We start from the raw sequence: 22,146 nt of genomic DNA, 5'->3' as shown, positions 1-22,146 counted from the left end.
CCAGTGCACACTGGCACTGTGAGAGCACCTGTCTCTGGCCATGTGCAGCCTCAGGGCACCTATCTGTGGCTTCTGAATCAGAAGACTCCTGAAGTTTCTGCCAGCTCTCCTTTCTAAGGCTGGTGATTGATTCTGGTTCCTGAGCCAGGAGATGCCAGGCTGCAGGTGTGTCTCTGTCCACCCAGGCACCCCAACCCTTGCTTCCAACCCCACTCCTTCTCTATGGTCCCCTCACCCCTCCTAAGTCCAGTCACCTCAGGCGCCAGCACAGGGATATAATAGAGTTGCAGGCTGAGTCTGGGAGTGAGGCAGAACTTCTGGGTCTCCCGTTTCCTGAAAGTAGGTAGCAAAGCACAGCAAGGAAGAACAGGGGCAGGGGGTTGGTGTCAAACAGATTTGACTCTGCCATTTATTATTTCTTGACTTTTGGAAATTTATACCATCTCCCTGAGGCTCTGTTTTCTCATCTGTGAAATGGGTACAGCCATGACATCCAGTCAGGGTGGTGATGAGGATCAGCAGTGCTCTATGATGGCTGCACACAGGGCATGCTGTGCATGTCAGTCCCCTGTCCCACCCTGACCTCTCCTCCTGACCCTCTGTCACTCCTCCCTGATCTTTCGCCAGCCCATACCAGGTCCACCTGTGCCCCTGACCCACCCCAGCCCCTAGCCCTCCTCCCTGGGGCCCTACCTGAGTCTGTGGTAGGCCTGGGCCAGGCGCCCCAGCATCCTGTCGTCCCCCAGCACCAAAACCCGTGCTGTGTGCAGCCGGGAGACCCCAGGCAGCAGTTCCCCATCTCCACTGGGCCCGCCTGTCCTCTGGTGCAGCCCCAGTGGCCCATCCCAGCTGCTAGGTATCAAAAAGTCCGGGGGCCACATGCGCTTCTTGATGCCCCCTTTGCGCTGCAGGCCAGCACGCTGCATCTCTGGGCTGCTGGGGGCAGGGAGCTCATCAACCCCCACAGGAAGGTCTCGCTCAATGCCACTGTCAGTGGACAGCATGGACACCCGGGCCAAGTCCTGGTCTCGCCCAAGGCCCTGCAGATCCAAAGCTTCCAGGTCAGCACTGAGACGCAGCTGGGATTGTGGGCGGAGGAAGAGAACCAGCTCCTTCCCTGGGACAGAAGAACAGAGGAAGTGTCAGGGTGGTGAGGGCATCTGAAGCTGGCAGGGCCACTCCCCAGAAAAGCCGGGCTCCATGTTTCTCAAACACTATACAGCTGACCAGAAGCCCCACAGGATGCCCCACAAAGGAACAAAGGTTCAGAACCCTGCATACTTCTGTCCCTTCTTGTTGAGTCCAAAAAGGAAGGTATTAAAGGCTCTGAGAAGTTCTGCACTAAAAAAAATCAGCTTAACCCAGCACCTCCTGCATTAAGCTGACCCTGGCACCCTCCCTACCTCCTACACCCTGTAGCTTCCAGAAGGATACTGGACAATCAGTTCCAGGGAAGATTTCCAAGCTTTTCTAATCCACCTTTGTTTTATTATACATGAGGATACTGAGGTCCAGAGGGAGAAGCAAATCTGTCTAGCATGACCCAGCATGCAAAATCAAATGTCAGGATCTGAACCCAGTTCCCAGCCCTGCACTTCCCATCACAACCTGTGTCCTCTTCCTCCCTCTCCTTCTCGAAAACAGACAAGAGGTGGGGGGACACCAGAGTGGAGGGGAAGCATCTGGGCGAGCAGGCCATTCCAGAAGGTCCCCTCCAGTTCTGGGAATCATAATGTTTTGTGCCTGCCTCCTTGTTGGGGACATGGTCTGTTGTCATCAACAAGGCCTAGTGGCATGTTCTGGCACATGAGACCAGTGGCTAAAACCCTGAGCTATCCCAACACAGAGAAAATGCGTCCTTCTTCCAGATGCGTGCAATGACTTGAGAAGAACAGAGAACAAGCACTGATGTACGCAGACACACTTACAGGTGTACAGGTGCACACAGAAACACGCAAAGACACGTGCACAGACACTCACAGACATAAACACACACACCCCTGTTTCCAGCCAGCTCCCAACAGGGGAGGTCAGAGGCATGGGCACGTACAGAGCTGCTCCTGGTCCGTCCACAGGTGGAAGGTGATGTAGGGGCTGGGCAGGGGGATGTTTGGTGGCCGGTCTTGGAGAGAATCACCTGAAGAAAGAAGCAGGCTGTGGGGACCGTGGGAAGTGGGGGTCTCCTCTACCCTTCCCACCTGCCCAGCCCCCGTGGAGGGGCCTCGAGGGGTGGCAGGGACCTGGGTCTGGACTTGTGGAGTCTGCTTTTTCAGCTTATCCAGGGCCCAACGCTGTTGCTGTCACCTCCTTGCCTAAGAACATAGGGACTCCCTGTTTCCTACAAACTGCCTCACTCAGTCACGGTGTCCTTTGCAAATCAGCACACAGTCTTTTTCCAGACTTTTCTCCCATTGTAGATCCTGCCCTTGGCACCCTGTGACAGTCATGTTGGTGTTTCCAGTTGTTCTTCCAACACCCTGCCCACATCCAGTGAGGCAGAAAAGAACCATTTCTCTCGGAGCTGCTTCTGGTTGTACGGACCACTCCGCTCCGGCCAGTCATGCAGCAGAGGCCTCATCCACTGAGGGCCAGCCCCTCTTCCTGCCCTTCCTTCTATAAACTTCTGCTCACTCTGCTGGTCCAGGGTGGTCGTTCTCTCTGAGCAGAACTCCTTGTGTACACATTGGGCAACCTAACCTGCAGTCTTAGGATTTGGCTATTTCTGTTTAACTCCTCCACACTGTGGCCCCTCCCTAATGAGGCTCTGAGCTTCCTCAGGGGAGGGCAACCAAGCTTCATTAGCACCTCCTACCTACTAGGGGCTGTTCTACTCACCTGTCAGACAATGTAATCATCTCTCTGGATCGGGCCAACGACCCTGGGGGACAGGTAACATAATCCTCAATTAACAGGGAGGAGCCAGGGCACAAAGAAGTTAAGTAACTGGCCCAAGGTCACATAGTAAATGGCAGATCAAAGATTTGAGCCCAAGCAGCCTGACTCTAATTCATGACACTGATTTATAGTCACTGTCCCATGCTGCCCCCTACAGCTGCAGGGGCTGGACTAGGGTGCTGGCTGGTCACTCAGATGCACAGGACAAGCCTAGGTAGGAGACAGGTGTCCCCAGATGGGACTTGGATGGTGGGTGTGGCCCAGATGATCTCCCCTGACCAATGCAGATGTATGCCAACCATTAGCAGGTGGAACCTAGAGGGAGTCCCGGGGTTGGCCCCGGGATTCATTGCAGCCACGGGGGGAGGGAGGCTTCCTGAGCAGCCATTTCCACATACCGATCAGAGGCAGTTTAGCATTTTAAAACAAAACAAAAGAAAGTAAAACTGGGAAGATGGAGTCTAGGCAGGGGCTTCCCTGCTGCCCCACTCTGACTTTCTGCAGCCTCCACCCAACTGGGGATGGCCAAATTGAAGCCCCAGGGTTGGCACACTGATCTCCATCAGTAGTTTCCAGCCCTTTACACTGTGCCTTGTGACCATGCAACAACAGGACACACATCAGAGTCACCCTACGACAGCCAGAGAACACATATGATGGGTTTTCTAGGCTGTTTGGGATCTTCCCATCTACATGGGGCTTGCGAAATTATTGTTGTAAGAAAGGAGGCATGCGGGATAAAAATGCATGACACTGGATCTACATGATGCTGACTCTAGATCCTCTGCAGACTGTCTTCCCACAATCACGTCTGTCTGTTGCTCTAGCACAGTGGTGAAGGAGGCTGCCTGGGTTCAAATCTTGGCTCTGCCACTTACCAGCTGAGTGATTTTCTAATTCACTATATTCTGCAAAACGCTATAATAATAGTTTCTATTTTATAAGTTTGCTGTGATTAGTCGATTTAATGTATGTAATATATTTAAATATATTAAATATAAATATATATTTTTGCTTGGAACTCTTACTGGAGTGTACAGTAGATCCTCTGAAGATACAAGTTATCGTGATCAAATGAGCCACCTTCCTAGCGCCGGTCCTGCCAAGTCCCTGGGCATTCCTCTCAATTCACACGCTCCTGTGATAAGCCCTGCCAAATCCGGCAAAGTCCAGGCGGGTGCAGCGCTGCTCTCTGTCGCCCCCTGCAGTCAACTGTCCCAGCAGGTCCCCAGCTGGCCATTCGCCGCTTACCGCTGCAGTGTCCACTTGCGGCGGCCGCCGGCCCCAGCAGTGAGCAGTAAATCTCCTCCAGCCTCTCCAGGTGTCCGGCCCTGCTCGGGTTGGCCTCGCTCGCCATCTGCTCCACTGCTGCCACCACCGCGTGGAAATAGCGCTCCAGGACACTGCGGGAACTGGCCTGCCGGGAGGTATGGCAGAGCCTGAGCCCCAGCCCAGCATCCACCCGACTCAGCTCCCATGCCAAGTCATAAAGGCCATGGACAGCCCCATGGGGCGCCTCCCCTCTGCTCCTGGGGACCAGACGGGACCAGACGGGAGCCAAGGCACCTGGACCTCATGTCTAGGACCCCACTCCTGCCCTGCAGCATTTTGCCCCATGCTGCCTGCAACCCGGCGTCATCTCTGCCCCTCACACCCTGTTATGGGGAGATGGCCCGTGGCCGGCAATGGCTTAAAGAGGGACATAGCAGTATCTAAAGGAAGGATCTGCCAAAGGCTCCGAGGTGTAGGGTTCAGGCTGTGGAGAATTTCACTTAGAAAACAACAGCAGGAAGAGTACCCCATCAAATGCAGGGTTTTTTGTTTATTTGTTTTTGTTTTTTGGTACCTGGGATGGAACCCAGGGAGGCTTAACCATTGAGCCACATCCCCAGCCCTTTTTGTGTTTTACTTAGCGACAGGGTCTCATCTCACCGAGTTGCTTAGGGCCTCGCCAAGTCGCTAAGTTTGTCTTTGAGCTTGTGATCTCCTGCCTTAGCCTCAGAAGCCACTAGAATTACAAGGATGCGCCACTGCACTCGGCCCATCAAATGTATTTTGATGGGCAAAGCAGGGTCTGAGTAATGGGTTGGAAAAAAAGAACTGAAGGCCTCCTCCACACACCACTTCTTGGGACTGGCTAAGCAGAAGACAGCTGAACCCTTAAGGGCATCCTTCCTTTTGGGTGCCTGGCCCCTCCTGCAGTGACAGCACCACTGTTCCAAATCTTAGCAGCTTCCAACCTTAGCCTTGTCCAATCCAACCTTCCCCAGTCTTCTCCACCACCCCACAGAAGGTGACCCCAATAGGCAGCAGTCCTTCACCACCCAAGATCCAACACCTGGTGCCAACCCTCAGCCAGAAAATCTCCAACCTACTCCATTTCTTGGGTCATGTATAGGGGCCAAGGCTGAGTCATAGAGAAAAGCTAGGAAATAAATTAAGTGATGGAACAGCCCAAATGCTCCACAACAGGAATGATGGGTTGGTTAAATATAATAACACAGGACAAGAGAGAATATTGTGCCACTATTAGAAGTTCATATTTTCCAAAGAAAATATTTCTACATGGCATATTTCCAATAGCATGGGAAAATAAATACATATATACCTAGATACATATGCATTATATAAAACTGTTACAGAGTTTGAGATCTTAATTTGTTAAAAAGGAGTGGGGGCGGGGGCTGGGAGGCACTTTAATCTAAGCTTGATATAAGATAAACCAGATTCAAACTCTAACTCAGGCCCTTTGTATTTGTGTGACCATGAGGTTATCAACTTCTCTGTGCCTGAGTGTCCCCATCTGTAAATGCAGATAATCCATTTCACAGCGTTGGGAGAATTTCAAAATGTGATAGATATAAAGGGTTTAACACAGTACCTGGAACACAATAGACAGTTAATAAACAGTGGTCTTCATAATTCCTGTTATTATTATTCAAGAAATACACCAAAATATTCATGGCTATTTTTCCTAGGTGGCGGTATCGTGAGTGGTTTTTATTTTCTTCTTATTAGCTTATCTGCATTTTTCAGATTTTCCTTAATAAGCATGTATTCTTTGCTGATTTACGGGAGGAAAGGTGATATGAAACAGAAGCAGGAAGAGATCAGTGAGTGGTTGGTGTGGATGTGCAGGGCCTGGGAGTCAATTACCTGCAGTTTCCTGTGCAGAGCAGCAGCATGGCAGGCCTCCCCCAGAGCCGCCTGCAGGGCGTGGGAAACCACATGGCGCATGCAGGCCTCTGGGGTCACATGCGCTGCCTCTATCTCCAGCAGCAGGGCACTGCACACGGAGGCAGACACCAGCTCAGGATCCACGAAGAGGAACACTCTGAGGGTGGGGGTTGGGGAGGAGCAGGACTGATGACGATGACAGCTGGGAGAGGGGCCACTGGATGGGCACCCTCAAAACCTTGGAGCCACCTCCCCCCCACCCCGACTCACATACAACAAGGTAATTCTTCTGAAAAGAGGAGCAGCAAATTAAAAAATCTACAGTGAGATGATAATAAGGAGTAGTGGGTACTGTAGCAAATAGGAAAACATACCGAACCTTCTAGAAGGTCAGCTCTAGTTCCCTCAGTTGCAGTCCATTCTCTTCACACAGGGAAGAAGGACTAGCCCTGTGTCAAGGGAAGTTCCAAATCCTGCTCCCTCCTTCAGCATCCTGACCCAGGAACCATGTCACCCTCTGGGAGGGACCCTAAGCCCTTCCTGCTAGAACTAGATCTCTGAACAATGAACCAACCTCATCTTCTCTTATCACCCTGATTATACTAGAAAACCACACCCTCTTTCTCACTCAGCTGTCTCCCCAACCTGTCTAGCACTAATTTCTGGGTCCCTCTTCACCTCTCTTCACCCTTCCTAAACCTCAAGTTCAAGCTGTGCCTTTCAGTGTCAAGCCATTGGAGGTACCTGCAGAAGAGAGAGGCACATGCCCCCAAAATCATTGCCCCTCTCCCCAACAGTGGACATTCCTCAGTCCTGTGTAAAGGGCTGGGAACACACAGATTTCCTTGTGTGATCGTGGCCTCAACCCCCACTATGGATACTCTGGAGCTGCCTCTGGTTGCCTGGCTGGTTTGATGCACCATCATGGCCAAGGGCAGGATGGAGGTTCAGCAGTAGAACTGCAGAGTGGCCCCCAAGGCCAGGTGCACTCTCTGCACATGAACAGGGTGGCTCCGAATTCAGTCAAGAAGAGAGGCCTTTCCTTCCAATGGACTCCAGAAAAAGATGTGTCCTACCAACCCTTGAACTCCAAGCTCACTCCACTGCGGGACAAATGTCATGGCCACAAAACTCTGCTAGGACTCTTTTCAATCAAGCCTCCTCTTTTGTCCTCCTGCTAGTAGGCAGTCACGCATTCCCCAACACTTTGAGGGGGCTGAAGGCAGCAACCATTCTGGAGTCACTCACCTCTCTTGGTAGGGATACAGTTCATTCGTCAAGTTCTGTTCAGCAATGACCATCCTTTGGTACAGTGTCCCTACAGACCAGACTAGGTCAGCCAATGAGGCTTTCAGTCTCTGACTCCCAACCCCCACCCTTCCATCCTAGTTGCTGAGACTCTGGAGCTCCCTGGAATCCTGGAGAAAAGGGACAGACCTTGGGTGGTGCTCGCATTGCAGTGTGAGAGATGAGGGTGCCCAGTGGCTCTCACCTGGGACAGCCGTCTCCGTTTTCAGTCTTATGGCGCAATCCAAGGCAACTGTGCAGTAGGGTGTGGGCAGGGTCAGTAACCTGGTGCAGAAGGCGTAGGTTCTCTGGTAGAGTTCTTCTGTGATGCCTGTGGCCTGGATGAGAGGAAGGAGTTGGGACACCCAGACACCTAGGTCATGAAGGGTCCTAGGTGGGGTGGAGGTGGGTGGGAGAGAAGGAAGGTCGGATCTGACAACCAGGCTAGGCTCACAGCTTTCTCCCAAATCCACAACTTCCAGCCTCTTCTCTGCACATATGAGACCTCCTTTTGACGCCCCCACTCCAGCTCACCAAGAAAGAAATTCATCTCATCGTACTCCGCCAGCTCCCCTCCCAACCCCCTGCTCATGCGGGCAGCACACCTCTGCAGTTCTCCTTCTCAAGAGCTTTACTCTGAGATTCTCCTCTGTTCCTCTTTGCATCCCACAGGTGGCTCCCACAATGCCCAGAGGTTCCCCTTCCAGCCTCTCCTCCTCTTCCTCTCTGCGCCTGTGCCTTTGCTGGGGCCAAGCTCCATCCTGATCCCAGATGCTCCAGAAGCCCACGCTGGCTCTTCCTGCCTCTTCTTCACCACTCACTCCCACCCCTGAGACACCACACAGCTCCCAGTACTTTTCCTAAGACATTAAAACTCTGTTTTCAGTATGTCTCTTCTTATAGTGGCAAACCCAAGGACCTCGTCTGGCCATTGGAAGTTCTCCACGAATTCCCCACACTGCCTCCACTTTCCCACAAGGGAGAGAAAGGGTGCTTACAAGCCAGTGTGCAGGAAGCCATCCAAGAGCTTTTACTAGGTTTGCCCTGGAGGAGACTATGTTCACTAAGGAGACAGGACGGTGTTCGGCCCGACCACATGTGTGTCACCACTACCGCCTGCACCCCAGTCCCCTGCTCACCTTAGTAAGCACATACATCAGAGTGTGCAGCAGAGGAATGATGATGTGCCGGAGGTCCTCACTTTCTGCCTGGAAAACAGGAGATCCTGTGACATGTGTGGGGCACATCACCTCATCTTAGCAGGAGGCGGTTTGGGCAGGGGAAGGGGTGGAAGGCAGATCCCATTAGGCCAAGAGGAGTGAAAGGATAGGGGAGAAGTCAGGTGGGGAGGGAGCAGAGGTGTGCGAGCCCCTCTGTGTGGGGTGTCTGTATAGGGAACTCTGTGGGGGAGAGGTGACTTATGTAAGAGTCCAGGAGGGAGATATGTGTGGTAAACATCAAGCACATGATCCACAAATGACCCAAGTTTGGGGACACAGAGCTAACGAGCCCCCTCTCTTCTTAATCCTATCTACCTCCCAGAAGTCCAGAACTCACCTTTTCCAGCTCTCTGAGCAGAATTCGGACCAGCACTGGGCTCTTACCAGGATCTCGTTCAACCTTCTTATGCAAGGACCATCTCCACATGCCTGGATCAGGAGAAAGGGGAACCCAGAAAGACCAGGCAAGGCAGGCAGCTCTTAGAAAAGATCCCTCTGAGCAGGACCCTAAGCCTGGGGCCCAGACTGACCCTGCAGCCAGCCTTGGGCTCCAGGTGCACATCACAGGTGGATTCCTCCATGTGGGGGGATTCTGATCTGCAGCCCTTAATGAACAGTGAGTTCCTGGGCAGAAATGAGGGGAGGAAGGCATAAACTGGGACAAGTATATGTGGATCTCAGAGCAGCGTTTGCAGGCATGTGCCTCGGCCACCTTCTGGAGGCTCTGGCGTTTGAAAATGGAGCTAGGGGAAGGTAGTTAAGAAAGAGGGTGGCAGATGCTCAGTGCACTCTGCACAGCTGGTGGGAAGGTTGCTCTAGGGAGCAGAGAAGGCATCTCTGGTGGACCTCCAGACTCTAGGTATTTTCAGGGGAAAGGAGTCGGGACCCTTCCTGAATGCATGGGCAGAGATTAAGGGGCGGGGTAGGGGAGGCAGAGCAAGTGGCTGCCACCTGCCTGCCAGTTCTTACCCTGGTTGCTCTGCAAGCCAGGGGCCTGGGCGCTGAGCTCCCGGAGCACAGCCTGTACACTCCTCTGCAGGTCCAACTCTGCATCTGGAGGGAGGTGGTCTTTGAGGCCAGGAACTCAGAGCTTGGCCCACCTGGCCTCACTGGGCCCACCTTGGCCCACTCCTGCACCCACCTCCATTTGTCCTGAAAATGTCTTCAGCCTTTCCATGAACCTCAAGAGGTGCCCAGAAGTAATCAACCAGGACACTGGCCAAGGCTAGAAGATGGCATTTTCATCATAATTCTATGTCCTTTGTCCTTTGTCAAACCAGCATTTCCCAGCAAAATCGGCATTTCCCAAAGTGCAGGATATATGGCAGGTTTTGCTATCTGCAGTTTCATTTACTTAAATCAACAGCAGTCCCAAACTATTAAATGGAAAATTCCAGAAATAAATAATTCTTAAGTTTTAAATTGCTTACCATTCTGAGTATTATAGTGAAATTTTATATCATCTGGCTCCATCCTACCTGGAACATGAATCATTCCTTTGTTCAGTGTATCCATGCTGTATACACTACCCACCTGATAGTCACTTAGTTGTCTTCGTTGCCAGGTTGACCATCCTAGCGTATAGCAGTGTTTGTGCTCTAGTAACTTTTATTTTACTTAATAATGGAACCAAAGCACAAGAGTAGTTCAAAGAGGAACAAGAGCATAAAACATGGAAGAACAGATAAACTCTTACTGCAGGAATGTGGGGAAAACCAGAACTATAGGTAAGGATTTGATAATCTCTGGGGCCTCAGGCATTCACTAAGGGTCTTAGAATGTATTTCCTGTGGATAAAGAGGGACTATTGTATACTGCTGGTGGTATGCAGTATAATTTGAGGTGGTACAAAACAATCTTAAAATTTGAATAGCTATACATTTATTTTAATGTATATTAAAAAAATACATGTAACTAGTACCTTAATCTATACATGAAATTAAATTTGAAGTTAATATAAAGAAATACACGAGATAAATACCATGTAACTAGTGGTAGTAAAGACCGTCCTTGATTAAAACTTACTTAGCGCCTCTGAATTCTCTTCTCAACCAGGCCTTGACTTTCCTTGGCCCCTGTTCTAGTTTTGGCCCATCCAGCCCAGTTTTAGTAAGAATCCTGCTAAATTAGTTTAGGGAGCTTTCTCCATCCTTAATATCTTCATTCCCCAATTTTGATGTATAAGACCTGACTCTAGCAAGCATCCTGTTCAGCCAATTTATCTAAAATCCCTCCCTGTTGATGTCTCCTCTTAGGATATTTCTACCCACTGACCCATTTTTCTGCTCATTGGCTCCAAATCTGCAGCTGTTTTCCTTATTCTGAGTTGAGCCTGCTCTCTCTTTCCTGTGCAATAGTTCTCAATAAAGTCTGCCTTATTGTTCAACAAGAGTCAGAATAGTGGTATGTTGGCATGGCCAAAACACAAAAGTGGTACAAGAATAAGCAATTGATGTTGTCAGAGTGTGGTAGCATGAGAGTGCACCTTGCTGATCTCTTGCTAATTGGGAGTTTAATTGACCCTGGCCCGAAGCTGCTGTGCTGTGAAATCCATTGCCCTGTGTGGAGCCACACTCCTGGACGATGCCGAGAGCAATGGGAATTCCAAAGGCACCCCCAAGAGACACCTGCTCTGACAGCCATCTTTGGCTTAAGGTTCCCCACCATCCTCGGAGCCTATCCCAGATCCACCCCCAGATCCTACCCCAGATCCAGCCAGTCTTAGACACTTCCACCCAGCCCTGCTTCCCTTTCTTTTTCCTTTGGGACCAGATTTGCATTGCTGTGGGGCAGCTCATCCTCCCAGCTCCCTCCTCATCTTCTGTCTGGCAGGTGTTTCCTCGAATAAATCCTTGCACATCTAAGCTCGTCTTGGTGTCTGCTTCTTGGAGGAGCTGGAATAAGACAGGAAGTATAGGAAATACTCCCCACACAATAAATTCCCCTTTGCAGTGAGCTCCAACCGAGAGTTTGTCCTTATAGGCAAGTGTAGAGTCTCTAGTAACCAGACAACACAGACCACATGCCTCAGAACTTCTCTTTTTGACTTGACTGCCAGGAAACTTACAGCCAAATTACGGCTTTGCCTCAAAAATCAGTTCATCTCAAGGGACAGAGACCTCTCTTCTTGGCTCCTCTTTGGGGCTACAGCATTGAGCTCTGTTTATATTTATTTCTTTATACCAGGAATTAAACCCAGGGTCACTTAACCACTGAGTCATATCCCTAACCCCTCCACCCTTTAACATTTTTAGTTTTTAATTTTTAAAGTTTTGAGACAGGGTCTGGCTAAGCCTTTAGAGTCTCACTAAATTGCTGGTCTCAAACTTGCGATCCTCCTGCCTCAGCCTCCTGAGTCAATAGGATTACAGGCATGTGCCATCAAGGCCCAACATTTATGCTCTTTTAACTATAAACCTGACACACCACATTCCTTTGGAAGGAAGTAGGATAGAGATTATATATTCAATTTAGGTTGCAGTTCAAGAGTTAAACTTCGTTCAGGCCAAGGTGCCCTGTTTCCTGGTGCTTACCAAGTGGCCCCTCAACGACTCTGGGGTGGGCCCAGGCAAAGTCCATAGGGCCCACCTGACATGTCTGAAGCCCCTACTTCCCTCCTGGCTCTCACTTGTCCCCCTGTGAGACACTTTCCACTGTCATGGCTCAATCCTGGTTCTCCTCCAGGGTAAGAGTGACAGAGTGCTAGAGCCGCATCTGCCCCTCTGGACATTCTGCAGACAGGGCAGCATCCCTCCCAAACTGGCAAGGAAGTTGTTTAGCCCGGCATGGAGGCTGGTCACAATCTGTCCTTTCACCTACTCAATCTCCACCTTGCATGAAGATTTAATAAGTTAATTTAGGGGCAGTCTTTAAGACTTTAACTAATGTTTCTCTTTCTCTTTTCTTTTTTTCTCTTTCTCTCCCATCCTTCCCTCCCTCCCTTTCCCTCTCCCCATCTCTTTCTCTTTCTAAGGACAAAAAGATCTAACACCGTGACAACAGTGACTTCCTCCTCTCCTCCTCCTTAGAAGGGAAGCCAGGCCTTTGTCCTCTGAGCCCTAGGTTCTTCTGCTTTGCAAAGGGAGTTATGTTTTTATGCTTCAGAGAAAAACAGAGAAGTTGCCAGTAGCCCCGGGAGACAATCTCAAATAAACTTTGTTTTCGAAAGTCTGGGCAGTCAGAACAAACTCTCAGGCTTTGGTCCACATCTGGCTTGCAGACGAGTTTTGTTTGGCCTTGTGTAGTACCTTTTAAAAAACAGTAACTGCCAACATTTTTTAATCAAGAGATTTCACATAAAGTCTTGGGTGCCTGGCATCTCTTGAAATCTGAAAATCTGTTGATCCTGGGCATGCATTCCTCTGACATGGGGCAATCAACATGGTGGGGAGCAGCTATCCACTTGAGATGGGCACAGCTTCTCTAGTTCTTCACAGTTCCCTGGTTTCACTCATTCAAAAGTTCCTCAGCTTGCTAATTGAGCCAATCAAGTTAGATTGTCCACAAAGGGTGGGAATGAAGGATCCCTTTAGTTAAAAGGTAGGAAGTTAGATTCCTCAAGGCAAAGAGGGAACAAGGGTTATGGGATTCCAGGTAATGGGAAAGACCAGGGCTGGCTGGGACTGGCTAGCCTACCCATGGTAGCAAAGATCAGGGGAGGGCAGCTAAGCATTAAACCCAGTGCCCCCAAATGCCACAGAAAAGGTCTCCTAATCCATCTTTTCCAGATCAAAAGAATGTCCCCAAAGGAGCCCCTTATATCTTCTGGATACTGGCTGACCAGTTCTGGAGGCTATGACCAAGTACAGAAGACCACAGATTCTTCCTGCTACCCAGACTGTGTAAACCTGGGACTTATCACAAGCCCGAAGTGGAAGACACTGGAATTCATACAGATCTTGGAAAATGAGTGATTGGAGGTAGATTTGATTTGATTAGGCAAAACAAAAAAATGGGGTATTTCTTATACTCAAGGGTCTGAGGATTGTTCATATATAATATATGTGTCTAATATTATCATTGACTCAGAACAGCCAATAAATAAAAGACATCCAGGGGATCCAAGATGGTGGACTAGAGGGAGGCTGTGTTCCTTGTCGCTCCATAACTCCGGTTTCAAGCAGAGGATATCTGTTTCCTGGTGAGGCAGTTTTTGCTGCTCATCGATCCCCTGGTGTTTACCCCATGTGTCTGCTGTGATGACCTGCAGTCTGCCAGCATATTGACACCTTTTTTGAGTGTAGATTGCTCACTGTCAGGTACCTATCATCCACCATTTGCCTGCCTCTCGCCTGTCCATCACCTGCCTTACACCTATCCATCACCCAACGCATGATGTTCACCTCCGGATCATCTGACAACAGTCAGCGAACTGATTGTCAACTGCCAGTGGAGCACCAGCTGCCTGCTATTGCCTGGAAATTCACTGCTACAGTACCTGCAGGTTTGATTACACGTGGCTGCCGCCATTTTGAGACAACAGCCAGGCCCCGTAAACCCCCTGGCCGGATTGACTGAGCCCCATCTCCAGAATCCCTCAGCCCGACCAATCACTCCCTGCCTCTGGGGCCCTCACATCCACTGACTGCTCCCTGCTGCCAGGACCCAAAGACCAACTGACTGCGTCCTATCACCGGGACTCCAGACTGACTGACTGCACCCGGCCTCCAGGATCCCGCAACCACACCAACCACACCCGACCTCCAGGACCCCGGCCTGACCAACCGCATCCCACCTCCAGGACCTCCAGCTGACCACATCAACACCCTGAGTTGCAGCTCCCCATTTGCCAACACATTCCAAAGCCAGAGCGGCCATCTTGGATAATCCTGGAAGCCTTAGCTCCGATTTTTACGTGGGGCAAATTCCATCCTGAGACAACTACTGCAGGCTTGAAGCTCATTGTCAGGTACCTCTCATGCATCAGGCTACTGAAAACTGGGAGGTTTCATTACTATGTGACTGTTATACTGTAGATTTTCTCTTTTCTCCTTATTGAAAAAATTTAAGTTTTTATTTCTTTACTTTTCTTGCTCTCTTTTCCTTTTGTTTACCTGTTCCTCAGAGTCTCTTTCTCCCTTTTTGCATGCTAACATCCAATTTCTTTTGATTACACTCTCACCCTTTCTATTATCTAGAACTTCTGTATATTCTTTTCTTATCCCATTAACTGCTACATCCTACATCCCTCTGCATCCTCTTTGTTCTCCATTAGAAACTGCAGACCTTACTGCAAACCTGTTTGTTATACTGAAGATAATATTGGAACTCGTTCTGTTTATTATGACAATTTTGTCATTGTCCTCATAGGGGCTATTTGGTCTAGGATTGCATAGTGTCTGAATTGGGCACTGCTAATATTGATCTCCCCTTAAAGAAAGGGCTTTGGAAACCGATAGGGCCACTATACACCTATAGGGGGAAATATGGAATACCCCAGATCTGCACTGCTAGAGGGGAAGATACATGAACAACATGAAAAAACAAGGGAAGAAAATGATCCAAACAAATCTAGATTCTATATTAATAGAATCCAATGACAGTATGTTAGAAGAAATGTCAGAACAGGACTTCAGATTATACATGATTAAGATGATTTGCAAAGCAAAGGATGAGATAAGAGAGCAAATGCAGGCAATGAATGATAATACCAATAAGCTGAAAGAGCACCTGCAGGAAGCAAAAGATCATTTCAACAAAGAGATAGAGATTGTCAAAAAAACCAAACTGAAATCGTTGAAGGAAACAATAAACCAAATAAAAAACTCAATGGAAAGCATCACCAAAGACTAGACCACTTGGAAGACAGAACCTCAGACAATGAAGACAAAATATTTAATCTTGAAAATAAAGTTGCCCAAACAGAGAAGATGGTAAGAAATCATGAACAGAATCTCCAAGAACTATGGAACATCATGAAAAGACCAAATTTAAGAATTGTTGGGATTGAGGAAGGCACAGAGATACAAACCAAAGGAATGAACAACCTATTCAATGAAATAATATCAGAAAATTTCCCAAGCCTGAAGAATGAAATGGAAAAATCAAATACAAGAGGCTTACAGAACACCAAATGCACAAAATCACAATAGATCCACACCAAGGCACATTATAATGAAAATGCCTAAATTCAAAATAAAGATAGCAGGCCACTCAGCACAGCGCTGGGACTCGGAGCAACCACTGGAGCTCCGGAGGCTGCCTAGGGGAGGAGCGGCGAGGAGAGCTGTGTGGACTCAGAACTCTGGGGCCTGCCCTGAGGAGGAGGAGGAGGAGCGCAGCCACTTGGATTCGGAGTGACTACAACAGAGCGACAGGCAGTTGCCAGAGGAGAAACTGCGCGGCAAGCTGTTTGGACTTAGAGTGACTGCTTCTGAACACCGGACCTGCCCTGAGGACGAAGAGGAGGAGGAGCACGGCCGCTTGGACTCAGAGTGGCTATACCAGAGCTACAGGTGGTTGCCAGAGGAGGGGCTGCAAGGAGAGCTGTTTGGACTCAGACCACTTCTGAACACCAGGGCCTGCCCGGAGGAGTAGGAGGAGTAGGAGGAGTAGGAGCGGCAGGGCGTTTGGACTCCCAGTGACTGCATTAGAACTCCAGGCTGGTGCTCAGAGGAGGAGGCGATTGGTGAGTTGTTTGGACTTAAAGCGACCACTCCTGAACACAGGGGGGCTGCCTGGAGGAGGAGCGCAGTGGGTCGCTTGGTCTCCAGTGGCCGCACCAGAGCTCCGGGTGGTTGCCCAGAGGACGCGTGCAGCGGGTCACGTGGATTCAGAGCCATTCAGAGTGACTGCTCCTGAACACCTGGGGGGTTACCTGGAGGAGGAAGAGGAACAGGGAGGGTCATTTCGACTCGGAGTGATTGATTGCCCAGGGCTACGGGTGGTTGGTGGGAGGAGGAGGCACGAAGTGAGTTGCTTGGACTCCTAGTGACCGCACCGGAATACTGGGCGGCTGTCTGGAGGAAGAGGCATGTGGCGGGTCTCTGGGACTCAGAGCGATTGTACAGGGCCCGAGGTGGCTGCTCAGAGGAGGGGCCGCATAGCCAGGCGATTGGGTGCAGAGCAGGGTCCCAGGATCTAGGAGGCTTCTTGGTGGAAGAGCCGCACAGAGACACACTTAGGGGCAGAGCGAAGGTTCCAGGACTGCGGACAGATTCTCTGAGGAGGGGCAGCCTAAGGAGATTCATCTGCGAAGGGTGAGGCTCCCAGGCCCAGGAGGTAGGGCCGGGTCCCTGGGAACGTTAAAGAGGAAGGCAGCCCAGCCCAGGCGGTAGCTGTAAATTGAAGGGAACCTCTAGGAGGGAACTGACCAGCGAGACCTCCCCACTGGGTGAGTCTTCCCTGCAAGGTGAGGTTTCCCCACAAGGACGGTAAAACCAGAGACACAGGCCCAAACAGGCCTAGCCTCAGCCCGCAGCCTAGTTCCCCTTTGGATGACCATTAGTCAACAAGTGGAGGCACCTCTGCCCACTAGCAGGGAATATACCCCACCTGAAGGCCACCACTCCTAGAGAGGCAGATTCCTTGTGGAGCACCGCATTATCAACTTCCTCCAAGACTTCAGCCTACTGAAGGCTAAGAGGGGATATATATAGAAATCTTCAGGGACATTGTAAGTCAATAAAGGAAATCTGCAATATCTCAGCGGTCCACTGATACCTGAACAATATCAGAAAACAAGGGAAGAAAATGCTGCAAACAAATCTAGATGTTACATCAATAAAACCCAATGACAGCATGGCAGAAGAAATGACAGAAAAGGAGTTCAGAATGTACATAATTAAAATGATCAGGGAAGCAAACGATGAGATGAAAGAGCAAATGCAGGCATTGAATGACCGCATCAAACGACAGTTAAAAGAGCAAATACAGGAAGCAAAAGATCATTTCAATAAAGAGTTAAAGATAATGAAAAAAAAAAAAACAAACAGAAATCCTTGACATGAAGGAAACAATAAACCAAATTAAGAACTCCATAGAAAGCATATCCAGTAGGATAGAACACCTGGAAGACAGAACCTCAGACAATGAAGACAAAATATTTAACCTTGAAAACAAAGTTGAACAAACAGAGAAGATGGTAAGAAATCATGAACAGAATCTACAAGAACTATGGGATATCATGAAAAGGCCAAATTTAAGAATTATTGGGATTGAGGAAGGCTTAGAGAAACAAACCAAAGGAATGAACAATCTATTCAATGAAATAATATCAGAAAATTTCCCAAATCTGAAGAATGAAATGGAAAATCAAGTTCAAGAGGCTTATAGGACTCCAAATACACAAAATTACAACAGACCCACACCAAGGCACATTATAATGAAAATGCCTAACATACAAAATAAAGACAGAATTTTAAAGACTGTGAGAGAAAAGAACCAAATTACATTCAGGGGGAAACCAATATGGATATCAGCAGATTTTTCAATCCAGACCCTAAAAGCTAGAAGGGCCTGGAACAACATTTTTCAAGTCTGAAAGAAAATGGATGCCAACCAAGAATCTTATACCCAGCAAAACTTACCTTCAAATTTGACGATGAAATAAAATCCTTCCATGATAAACAAAAGCTAAGAGAATTTACGAAAAGAAAGCCAGCATTACAGAACATTCTCAGCAAAATATTCCACGAGGAAGAGATGAAAAACAAAGAAGCAAATCAGCAAAGGGAGGAATTATCCTAAAGGAATTGTCAAATAAAGGAGGAGCCAAGTTGTGTCAAACAAATAAATAAATAAAATTTAAAAAATGAACCAAATGACCAGGAAACCAAATCATATCTCAATAATAACCCTGAATGTTAATGGCCTGAATTCATCAATCAAAAGACATAGACTGGCAGATTGAATTAAAAAGAAAGACCCAACAATATGTTACCTGCAAGAGACTCACCTCATAGAAAAAGATACCCATAGACCAAAGGTGAAAGGATGGGGAAAAACATACCATGCACATCGACTCAGCAAAAAAGCTGGAGTATCCATCCTCATTTCAGATAATGTGGACTTCAAGCCAAAGATAGTCAGAAGGGATAAAGAAGGTCATTTCATACTGCTTAAGGGAAATCAGCAAGATATAACAATCATAAACATCTATGCCCCAAACAGTGGCTCATCCATGTATGTCAAACAAATCCTTCTCAATTTCAGAAACCAAATAGACCATAACACAATAATACTAGGTGATTTTAACACGCCTCTCTCACCACTGGACAGATCTTCCAGACAAAAATTGAACAAAGAAACCATAGATCTCAATAACAATCAATAATTTAGACTTAACGGACATTTATAGAATATACCATCCAACCAAGAGTGAATACACTTTCTTCTCAGCAGCACATGGATCCTTCTCTAAAATAGACCATATATTATGCCACAAAGCTAATGTTAGCAAATACAAGAAGATAGAGACACTACCTTGTATTCTATCGGATCATAATGGATTGAAGTTAGAAATAAATGAAAGAGTAAAACACAGAAACTATTCCAACATCTGGAGATTAAACAATATGCTATTATATGATGAATGGATAACAGAAGATATTAGGAAGGAAATTAAAAAATTCTTAGAGGTAAATGAGAACAAAGAAACATCATATCAAAATCTCTGGGACACTATGAAAGCAGTACTTAGAGGGAAATTTATTTCCTGGAGCGCATTTAATAAAAGAAGTAAAACTCAACAAATAAACGACCTAACACTACAGCTCAAAGCCCTAGAAAAAGAAGAACAGAACAGCACCAAAAGTAGTAGAAGACAGGAAATAGTTAAACTCAGAGCTGAAATCAATGAAATTGAAACAAAAGAAACAATACAAAAAATTGACAAAATAAATAGTTGGTTCTTCGAAAAAATAAACAAAATTGATAAACCTTTAGCCACACTAACAAAGAGAAGACGAGAGAAAACCCAAATCACTAAAATTCGGAATGAACAAGGAAATATCACAACAGACAGGATTGAAATACAAAACATAATTAGAAGCTATTTTGAAAATCTATACTCCAACAAAATAGAAAATTTTGAAGGCATCAACAGGTTTCTAGAGACATATGAATTGCCTAAACTGAACGAGGAGGACATACACAATTTAAATAGACCAATTTCAAGTAATGAAATAGAAGAGGTCATCAAAAGCCTACCAACAAAGAAAAGTCCGGGACCAGATGGGTTCTCAGTCGAGTTCTACAAAACCTTTAAAGAAGAGCTCACTCCAATACTTCTCAAAGTATTCCATAAAATAGAAGAGGAGGGAACCCTCCCAAACTCATTCTATGAAGCCAATATCACACTGATACCTAAACCAGACAGAGACTCATCGAGGAAAGAAAATTTCAGACCAATAGCCTTAATGAACATCGACACAAAAATTCTCAACAAAATTTTAGCAAATCGCATACAAAAACATATTAAAAAGATAGTGCACCATGATCAAGTGGGTTTCATCCCAGGGAAGCAAGGTTGGTTCAACATCAGGAAATCAATAAATGTCATTCACCACATCAATAGACTTAAAGTCAAGAATCACATGATTATTTCAATAGATGCAGAAAAAGCATTTGATAAAATACAGCACCCCTTCATGCTCAAAACACTAGAAAAAATAGGGATAGTGGGAACATTCCTTAACATTGTAAAGGCCATCTATGCTAAGCCCATGGCTAATATCATTCTAAATGGTGAAACTGAAAGGATTCCCCCTAAAAACTGGAACAAGGCAGGGATGCCCTCTTTCACCACTTCTATTCAGTATCGTCCTTGAAACTCTAGCCAGAGCAATTAGACAGACCAAAGAAATTAAAGGGATACGAATAGGAAAAGAAGAACTCAAACTATCCCTATTTGCTGATGATATGATTATATACTTAGAGGAACCAGGAAATTCCACCAGAAAACTTTTAGAACTCATAAGTGAATTCAGTAAAGTAGCGGGATATAAGATCAATGCACATAAATCTAATACATTTTTATACATAAGTGATGAATCTTTGGGAAGAATAATCAGGAAAACTTCCCCATTCACAATAGCCTCGAAAAAAATAAAATACTTGGGAATCAATCTCACAAAAGAGGTGAAAGACCTCTACAATGAGAACTATACAACACTAAAGAAAGAAATTAAAGAACACCTTAGAAGATGGAAAGATCTTCCATGTTCTTGGATAGGCAGAATTAATATTGTCAAAATGGCCATAGTGTATAGCACTACCTAAAGTGCTATACAAATTCAATGCAATTCCAATTAAAATCCCAATGACGTACCTTACAGAAATAGAGCAAGCAATTATGAAATTCATCTGGAAGAATAAGAAACCCAGAATAGCTAAAGAAATCCTTAGCAGGAAGAGTGAAACAGGGGGTATTGCAATACCAGATCTTCAACTCTACTACAAGCAATAGTAACAAAAACAGCATGGTATTGGTACCAAAATAGAAAGGTAGATCAACGGTACAGAATAGAGGACAGGACACAAACTCAAATAAATACAATTTTCTCATACTAGACAAAGGGGCCAAAAATATGCAATGGAGAAAAGATAGCCTCTTCAACAAATGGTGCTGGGAGAACTGGAAATCCATATGCAACAGAATGAAACTAAACCCATATCTCTCACCATGCACAAAACTAAACTCAAAATGGATTAAGGACCTCGGAATCAGACCAGAGACCCTGCAGATTATAGAAGAAAAAGTAGGTCCAGATCTTCAACATGTCGGCTTAGGACCTGACTTCCTTAACAGGACTCCCATAGCACAAGAAATAAAAGCAAGAATCAATAACTGGGATAGATTCAAACTAAAAAGCTTTCTCTCAGCAAAGGAAACTATCAGCAATGCGAAGAAAGAGCCTCCAGAGTGGGAGAATATCTTTGCCAATCATACTTCAGATAGAGCACTAATCTCCAGAATCTATAAAGAACTCAAAAACCTCTACTCCAAGAATTCAAATAATCCAGTCAACAAATGGGCTAAGGAAATGAATAGACACTTCACAGAAGAAGATCTACAAGCAATCAACAAACATATGGAAAAATGTTCAACATCTCTAGTAATAAGAGAAATGCAAATCAAAACCACCCTAAGATTCCATCTCACCCCAATTAGAATGGCAATTATCAAAAACACAAGCAACAACAGGTGTTGGCGAGGATGTGGGGAGAAAGGTACACTCATACATTGCTGGTGGGGTTGCAAATTAGTGCAGCCACTCTGGAAAGCAGTGTGGAGATTCCTTAGAAAACTTGGAATGGACCCTCCATTTGACCCAGCTATCCCACTCCTTGGCCTATACCCAAAGGACTTAAAATCAGCATACTACAGAGATACAGCCACATCAATGTTCATAGCTGCTCAATTCACAATAGCCAGATCATGAATTGATGCCCTTCAATTGATGAGTGGAAAAAGAAGCTGTGGTATATATATATGATGGAATATTACTCAGCCATAAAGAATGATAAAATTATGGTATTTGCAGGCAAATGGATGAAATTGGAGAATATCATGCTAAGTGAGATAAGCCAATCTCAAAAAGCCAAAGGAAGAATGATATCGCTAATA

The 22,146-nt window shown here is 46.8% G+C and overlaps 1 protein-coding gene across 2 annotated transcripts in view; it reads right to left on the bottom strand.

The window, feature by feature from the left end:
- Positions 1–22,146, bottom strand: part of PIK3R6 (phosphoinositide-3-kinase regulatory subunit 6) — a 70,800-nt gene that overhangs the window by 26,043 nt on the left and 22,611 nt on the right. Inside the window, exons 3-12 of one of the 2 annotated variants that reach the window (XM_079133071.1) lie at positions 9,549–9,632; positions 8,917–9,008; positions 8,499–8,567; positions 7,565–7,697; positions 7,321–7,390; positions 6,052–6,229; positions 4,147–4,312; positions 2,051–2,137; positions 694–1,117; positions 255–333 (exon numbers count right to left, since the gene is read on the bottom strand). In XM_079133071.1, coding sequence (XP_078989197.1) covers positions 255–333; positions 694–1,117; positions 2,051–2,137; positions 4,147–4,312; positions 6,052–6,229; positions 7,321–7,390; positions 7,565–7,697; positions 8,499–8,567; positions 8,917–9,008; positions 9,549–9,632 — 1,382 coding nt within the window. Of the gene's footprint in view, positions 1–254; positions 334–693; positions 1,118–2,050; positions 2,138–4,146; positions 4,313–6,051; positions 6,230–7,320; positions 7,391–7,564; positions 7,750–8,498; positions 8,568–8,916; positions 9,009–9,548; positions 9,633–22,146 lie in introns of those variants that run through there. The other variant, XM_079133072.1, reaches the window with a different exon arrangement.

The sequence above is a fragment of the Sciurus vulgaris genome, assembly GCF_902686455.1.
Source record: "Sciurus vulgaris genome assembly, chromosome: 3".
In the NCBI taxonomy this organism is placed as follows: domain Eukaryota; kingdom Metazoa; phylum Chordata; class Mammalia; order Rodentia; family Sciuridae; genus Sciurus; species Sciurus vulgaris.
Note: the sequence above shows the minus strand (reverse complement) of the source record. Positions and strands in the feature narration are given on the sequence as shown.